At 47.9% G+C, this 8,386-nt stretch overlaps 1 protein-coding gene across 1 annotated transcript; it reads right to left on the bottom strand.

Annotated features, from left to right (window-relative positions):
• Window positions 1-431: 431 nt before the first annotated feature.
• SDC4 (syndecan 4) lies at window positions 432-4,898 on the bottom strand. The gene is made up of 5 exons (XM_009998788.1): window positions 4,794-4,898; window positions 3,851-3,992; window positions 2,874-2,926; window positions 2,457-2,640; window positions 432-1,299 (listed from the first exon to the last, which is right to left on the bottom strand). The coding sequence occupies exons 1-5, from the start codon at window positions 4,896-4,898 to the stop codon at window positions 1,148-1,150; spliced, it is 636 nt and encodes a 211-aa protein (XP_009997090.1). The 3' UTR covers window positions 432-1,147.
• Between the last annotated feature and the right edge of the window lie 3,488 nt (window positions 4,899-8,386).

Genomic DNA, 8,386 nt, shown 5'->3' on the forward strand with positions numbered 1-8,386 from the left:
TCACAGAATAAAGCTTAAATAGTTTTCATGGAGACTCATTATATTAGTGTTTTACATAAAAAGGATAAAAGTTACCAAATGAGAAGAGCAGCCATTTCAGAAACTATAAATAATTCTACTTTAAAAAAAAATAAATCAAAACCTAAAAAAGTTATGGGAAAACCATAAATATCTTTGCCCTCTACAGTAGCTGCTAGAGAACTAGAAGAAACCTGTAACACACTGTAGCTAATTCTGCTTCAGTTCAGAATATAAATCATATAAAACAACAGCTCTACAGAAATGCCTGGCCAAAGGAAACACAAAGGGATTGAAAAAATAAATCTGAGGAAATTAAAAAAGTAGATATTCTGGTTTTATTATTTCAAAACAATTTCTACAAACTTTATATAAACATTAGGCTATTTTCTTTAAAATTCTGTTATAAAAAAAATCCTACAAGCAATCCTTAAAAAAAGGTAAGGGACTGAAGGCAAGGAAAGGGTGGTGTTATTGCCAAACTAAACTGGCTGTCCTGATCTCAGGGACTAAGGACCCTTGCCTGGGGCCAACAGGAATAGACAGGAAGTCTCCTGGGAAAGACATTCCCAAAGGCCCTTTATGGCACTCAGGGATTCTGAGCCCCTATGGGCCTTTTACTCCCTGATAAGGCAACCTTATCTGTAGTGTAAGAGATTCATAAATAGTTTTCCACAGAAATGCTTCACATGGACAGCCTGCTGCAAGACATCTATTAGCAAGGTTGATTAAAAAAAAAAAGCCACCTTCTAGAGAAGCAGCCCATCTGAGCACAGCACACTGGAGACAAACACATGGTGCTTGCTTCCATACAGTCTGTTTTGTGTTTATATACTCTAAAACCAAGCAGAAAAATAGGCATCTTTATACTTTTTTACACTAGCTTTAGAAAAAAAAAAATAAAATACACTGAGGTGTTGTTTTGTTGGGGTTTTTTTTCAGACTCTTTGTATTTCTTTGGGCCCTTGTTAGTGGGAAGGGAAGGGTCACGGAGGAAGTTTTGTTTTTTTCTCAAAGTCGCTTTGAAACTCAATCCAAAAAGAGCATTTGTTCAGCACATCTCATCTGAGGGCACAGTGTTTCCATGCAGTCTGTTTGTCCCTTGATGGGCACAAGGTGCTGCTGAGCTTTAAGCATAGAACTCGTTTGTAGGGGCTTTCTTGTAGATGGGTTTCTTCCCAAGGTCGTAACTGCCCTCGTCCTTCTTCTTCATGCGATAGACTAAGAGGAGGATGAGGAAGACAGCAAACAGGAGGCCCACTGCCCCTCCTGCAATGAGAGCTGGAGAGATACAAAAAAGAGCATGGATTAAGTCTCAACTCCTGGACAACTCCAAACCATCAGCTACCTCTCAAAATCTCCTCCAGGAGCACCAGCCCCCAGACCTGCCCATGCGCCCGTCACCGTCTTCTGGCAACTCCAGTGACGGATGTTACTGGGAAAGGCCAGAAATTGCTTTTCAACCAGGGAATCATCACATGTTCTACATTCATCAGTTTGTGTTCATCTTCCAGTGTAGTGAAAGAAAAAAAATGTTGACAAAAAGTCATCCTCCCTGCGTGGAGATGAAACCAAAGAACTTAGCCAAAAGAAGCCCCACCACAACCCACAGTGCGAGCACAGTCTGGGGACTCTATTTCAATTAAACAGCAGCAACAACCCACTGGCATCACCACCTCCTTCCAACAATCAAAAACCACAAACCCACAAAACCCCACCATATCATCTCTCTCCTCACACCAAGGGTGCCCACAAGACTTCAGTGGAGCTTATCCTTTGCTGTGACACCTACTCATTGCACTACATCAACTCATTTGTTGGGTAGCTTTGCAATCCACTCCTCCAGCTGGGAAGATGGCTGCAGATTGGGAAGAGGTGCCAAGGTTTGTACTCAGACCATTGACAAGTGTCTGATGAAGCTTTCCTATAGACAAATCTGTCCCACATGCTGAGGGGGAGTCAATTGCTTGGTTTTACTCTTGACAGAGATACTTAAATTGAAACAGTTGACTGGGTGTTCAAAGCCCTGAGAGAGGTTGTTTTGTTCCTGGCAAGGCTCAGAAAAGGCAGGACTTGGGGTGAGGTTAGAAGGAAAAACACCTGCATTTTATATGAAAATCCATGATGTCATTGATTTATGGCCAGATACACCTCTTGTTGATGTAGAAACTGGGTGCAGAGCAGCTGCCACATGATTTGGGTGGCACTTAAGGCAACAGTCAGCTGGCAGGCTCAGAACCAACATGTTTACCCTAGTAAACTTCAGCTGTTTAAGGACTAGAAGGCAGAAGTGACCCTGCTACAGGTGGTCACAGAGGTACTGACTGCATCTCCCTATCCTTGACAGCAGTGGCACCACTCCCCAGAGAAACAGGAAACAATAGAAGCCATTTTGTTTTACAGTATTAATGATTGATCAGGAGAAGGTGGAGTATTACCTGTAAGGACTTCTGTTCTTTCAAAGATGCTGCTGTTGGCTGTGCTTGCCATGGAGATCTTGTTGGACAGGTTCTCTTCGACAGGTACAGCTTTGTCTGGAATGATTTCATTGTCCAGCATTGTGTTTTTCTTCTCACCTTCTATCTTTCTCTCAGTATCTCCAGGGATATGGTTGTCAGATATCTACAGAATACAGACAAACCACACCCATCAGTAAGCAGCACCCAGCCTGCCTGCCATTGAAAGTAGGAGGGTGTGCAGGGAAGAAAAGTTTGCTTTGTGCATTATGAGCACACTGCTCCTGCAGGTAGATTGATCTTGATGCCATGTCTTGCAGGGGGAAGGGTATTCAGAAAGCTTCACAGACAGCCCAGAGTAGCTACACATGGCTTAAAACATGCAGAGGCAATACCTACCACAGGAGTATCCATGGTGGTCAGATATATGGTTTCTTCAGAGTCTGGATAGTCTGCAAAGAGAGGGAGAAAATAAAGAAAACTAAAAAAAGAGGACACTAAAATTTCCGTCTCATTACATGCCATTTTTCCAGAATTCAGACACTTCCAGCAATACCAGCCACTGCAGACCAACTCCTGCTCTCTGCTGACTACAATTCCCTCTTATCTCCTAGTACTTCTGCCACTTAATGGCTTTGATTGCACAAGACCAGGAGATGCAATCCTGAGATCAACACCTCTCCAAGGGAAGGGATCTTCAGCTGGATCCCTTGGCCCCTGCTACAGATTATCAGGAGCTGCCCTGCTGAGCAGGTCTGCTACAGCTTGCTAAACTGATGCCAATGGGGAGGGCAAGGCTCTCACCACCCATCCCTAAAGCAGAGCTCACCAATCCTCCACTCACCAGATCTGCCCAAACACGTCGGGCACCGATTTCAGCACTTGTTCTTTGCCTTTTAGAGAACAAATGTTCACAGAAAGGGGACATGGAGCTACAGAAACTGGTTTGGGCAGGGAGCTTTGCATACGTCACAGAGTTCACCTGAACACCGTTTACTCCTTTACCTTGTTTGGTCTCAGCTGAAACACTAACTTTAAGCCTTTTAAGACACTACCTTAAAAATGGATTTTTTTTTAAGCTTCTCAGGCATTCTTTGGAGTTTGAGAGGCAAGAGATCCAGCCAGTGCTGTGCCTTCTCACTTGAGTAAGACCAGCTTGGCTGGCCTTCATCTGTCACCCTTGAGTGATTCAACATCACAGTACAACCACTTTCACTGTTCTCATCTGTAAGTGACTACAATTTCTCATCTCCACCTGACACTGTAGTTCCCTCTGGAGCTCTGTTGTGCACTTAGCCCATCACTTGTGGGCTGGTACTGGAAGAAATTTCAAAGCATCAGCTGAGGGAGACCCATTTGCCCCCTTCCCTGCTTACCTCCAGATCCAGATGCCTCATCTATATCTACCCCATCAGTAGTTAAGTGAGGCCTGAATTCACCAATGTCTTCATCATCTGGCAAGTCTCCAGAGGCAGGATAGTCAAGCCATCGGGCATCAATGGTCTCGGTTTCTCTCACCTGTAAATGGGGTCAGAGAAGTGGTGTCAGGCATCTCCTCAGAAGCACTTTGCAAAAGGTCAGGAGCCTGTTCTGAGTACATCACTTCCATCAGAACATTAAATGCTGAACTTCCTCTCCAGCAAAAGCATTATATTAATCAGCCTGAAAATAGCTGAATTCCCCTAGAATTTCTCAGAACAGAAAAACCAGCCTGGGAGGGGAATTTCCTGAGTGTACAGACTCAGGAGGTTCACTTGAACCCACAGGGTGAAAATAACACAACAGCACTCTCTAGTCAGGAGTTTGTAGCAAAAGCATTTGGAAAAGCAATCCCTTCCGTTTGCGATAAGGGGGGATTTGGAAGAACTTGCTATTCCCAGAGAAAAAGCCTGGCACCTATAAGTCAGTATTTCACATAGCACCAAAGCCTCACACCAAGGCAGTTGGTTGCTGCTTGTACTGTGAACAAACCCAAGGGTTAAAAACTGGTCTGTCAGTTCAGCTGAATTGCAGTGCAATATAGTGTGACGTTCAAGAGCACTTGCTATCAATAATGACCTGCCTGAAGGAAGAGCTTCCCCTGCCTCACCTGTTAAAACACACATAAACAAACAAGTCTGTAAAATGAAGTCCACAATCCTATGGTCAGATGACTGCAGCTACAGACACAAGCAAGCTTCCCACAGAATCAGCTGCTTTGGCCACAGCAGCAGCTTACATACTGGAGCTCATTTGCACTTGGACCTCCAAGGAGCCACAAGCCCAAACCTCCCGCCCTCACCACGGTTATGCAATTTCCCCAGAACAATTTCTCCTCACCCCAGAGCCCTGGGGCCAGCCCTGCTGAGGGTACCTCAGGTATGAGTTGAGGTTGCTCAACACCAGCCCACAGATTCCAGCAGCTCCAGATGCCTCCACAGCCATGAAGTCATCACCATGGGAGGGAACTCGACCCCTTCCCCTAGAGTGAGATGCACAATGCAAATGGATGGGTCCCAGAATCAGGGGCTAAACCTACCAACATTTTCATGCTGTCCCCACAGAAAGGTTTGGAACATGATCCTTGGGCATCTCCTAGAACTTCAGCTCAAGTCCTGAAGGCTTAACTATCCAGGAGAGCAGTCCTGCACATCAGACAGCTTTTCTTAACATACAGGTTTACCATGAGCTACAGCACCACTGGAGGTGAGGACCAGAGACTCCCAGGGACAGGTGGAGCTGGGTGGCACCACCTGAGCCCCAGCACTTGCTGCTTCAACAAGGCAGTAGTGAGACCCTGAATATGAAGTAAGGGGTTTTGCAGCTCCAGGATCTGGGATCAGCCCTCCTGCTCACCTGGCCACATCTGGCCCATCCTGCAGCCCCAGGTGACACCAAGTGACAAATCACATCCGCTATTGATTACAAGCCAAGGCCACTTAGCAGCCACAAGCCATGTGTCAGCTTCCTTTGCCCATAGCCCCAGCCCTGCTCCCAGCCCAGACTTCCCTGCCCATTAAGCATACTGGTTTTGCCACAAACAAGGTCTTGTGGTCAGGACCAGCTGTTTCTCATTTTGCATAAGGAGCAGTGGCTACTAGATGTGCTTTTCATCAGCTTATTGAGGCATCTTTTGGTTTCCCCAGCACCTCTGCTGGAGGATAACCAAACGAACAGCCCAGAGGCCATGAAGTGCTGAGGCCAGCTTGCCTCCCAGACCCTTGCCCCTGCTCTGCCAGAGTCTGGTAATAGATGACGGGAAGGGAGCTGGGGAGGAAGGGCACCTGGGGAGAAATACCCCTCCCGGCCTGGAACCAGGCATTCCTAACATTATGGATCACTCGCTCCAAGGCAAATTCATTTCAAGATACGTGACAGGCAGCCAAAGCCCAACCTGCAGCGGAAACTGCTGCCAGCACGCAGATGCAGTTCCCACGAGAGCTTCTGGCCATTTCATCAAGGGGCAGGAAGTGTCCCGTTCCCATCTGCCTGAGCTCCAGAGCCGGGGGCTGGGAAGCACCTCTGCTGCAGAGCCCAACATCCCGGCTGCTGCGCCAAGATCAGCGCTGGCCAGAGCCCGGCGCGCAGCCGCACCCCGAGCCAGCTCACACCATCCTTCCTTATGAATCACAGCCAGCTAATGCCCTAACGAGGGCAGCTCAAGAAAACCCACGATCAGGGCACCCAGTGGCTGGACAGCGTGCTGGCCTTATCAGATCAGCACAGCCCTGAGCCATGAAGTGGCAGGCTGCCACGGCCATTACTGCACGCTGTGGAACGCACCAGGTTTGGCTATCAGAAAACCCTATTTAAATCAGGACAGGCAGTGTTTACAAGCCAAAGGACATAACAAGGAAATTACTGACTCACAAGCGTAAATAAGATTATATGGGAGTGTTCCTTGAACTCACTCTTCATCATCATCTTAAGCAAGGACAAGGAAGTTCCTGGAAGCCACAAGAGCTTCTCGGACCGTACGGGAAACTTTTTGTGTGGGCAGTGAGTCTCAATTTACAAATTCATCTGCCAGGGAGGTTAAGAGGGCTGCTGGGCATATCCATATTTACCCTCCAGGTTTCAAGACATGCTATCCCAGGAAGCAGGCTCCTCCTGGGAGCTGGGGCATGGGCAGTGCAGGAAGAGTTAAGGCTGGAGTACTGCGCTGGAAGGGCAGGTCTGGAGCAGGCACATTCCTCACATACACACCTGTGAGGGCACACAGGCACTTTCACAGGCTTAGCAGCAAGGGCTGCAAACTTCAAGTGCCACAATAAAGAGCTCTCTGGAGAACTGCTAAAAAAAGGCAGCCCTTTCCAAGAGGATTCAGTCCTCCCTACTACCAGGTGAAGAGGCAACATGAAAGGTGTCCATGCTTCATCTCGGCTGGCAGGCTGCAGTCAAGAGAGAAAGAGCCAGGAGACTGCCCTGTTAGGTCAGCCCTTGCCAAGTCATCTCTGGCCACATTCAGCTTAACACCTTCTGCAACTGCCAGCTGGAGAAGGGCACCAGCACTGCTCAGAGCCTGCTTCCCACCACCTGTCGTCCCAGCTCTGGAATTGGGCCAGGAACTTGCTGGAACAGTTGGACAGGGTGGCTGCACAGCCCCACCTCGCAGCTGAAGTCAAGCCCTGCTATTAATACGCTCCTCTCTCGGAGAGATGTCTGTACAGAAATCAACCTTTTCTGCAGGAGTCTAGCTCCAGGATTTCTTCCTCATGTTAAGCAGCTTTTATCCCCAGTAAGCACCAAGGGGGATTTACCAACATGCTGGGAAGCAGAAGCCTTTCTTGCCTGCCAGTGGCAAAAAAATAAGTTTATTCCCTGCCAGGCAACCAGCACGTCAGGCATGTGTACTATGAGTGTCATTCCTGGAAGAGCTGGACACAAAGGTCTCATGTTTGAGCCCGAGACAGGCTGCACTACTGGATGAAGCCAGACACTGCTCAGTCCAGGCACAGGAATTACACCCCTGGCACCCAAGCAGGGACTTGCAGCCCTGCTGTGCTCCACCCCCAGCCCACCCAACTCCATTTCATGCCCCTGAGGCCTTTGCTTACAGCCCCATCTCAAAGCAAGCACATCTATTTTTTGAGGCAGCAAGCAAAGTTTCTGTCCAATGTGTGAATTTCCCCAGCTGCTTGTTAGTTCTGGGAAATAAACCGAGGCAGCTCCTCTGCCCCAGCCCACACATCCTCACCACAACCTTTGCAAATCCTTTAACAAAAAAAAAAAAAAAAAGAACAACAAAAAACCCAAAACAAAACTCCGAACAGTGTTTGGGGCAGAGACTAAGGTTTCCAGACATGGAACTGGCTTTTACAGTTGGCCCTTGTCTCTGATCAAACACACCAGAGCTCATTAAAAGCTTCTTTGAAGGGTCACAGCCAGCAAGCTGCAAAGGGAGTCAGACCTGCAGAGACTTGGGCATCCAAAGCGCAAGGAGCTCTTTATCACTTTATAACCCAGCTTGCTCCTGCGCCTCCCTCCCCAGCACTGTGCACACAAGCCTAGGAGTAAACAGGAGCAAGGTGAAAGTCAGCCTTTCCTAGACAAAAGCACCTGGAGCTGGGCCAGCCTGGAAGGTGGCAGAAGAGGGGACAGAGGTGCAGATCTGTTAACTCTCTGCAGTGCGCAGGGACAGATCAGTGTAAGCTGTTCCTGGGGCTCTTCTCAGGTGCTCTTCACTAGGGGACAGTCATACAAATCATCTCATTTCATTTCAGCAAGCAGCATCACACAAGATACCTTTCCCAGACCTGTGCTGTCACAGACAGATGTCACCTCACACCATCACAATGCACTTCTAGATCAGCTGAACAAGAAAGGGCTCCCAGATGATACTAGCAGATGCCTGCATGGCCCAGCCTTGGAGTCTGGTTATTAAGAGATCATCCTGGCCCTCCTGCTGCCCTGCATCATGAACCAAAGAGCAG

Source organism: Chaetura pelagica, unplaced genomic scaffold (assembly GCF_000747805.2).
Source record: "Chaetura pelagica isolate M959 unplaced genomic scaffold, ChaPel_1.0 scaffold275, whole genome shotgun sequence".
NCBI lineage: Eukaryota > Metazoa > Chordata > Aves > Apodiformes > Apodidae > Chaetura > Chaetura pelagica.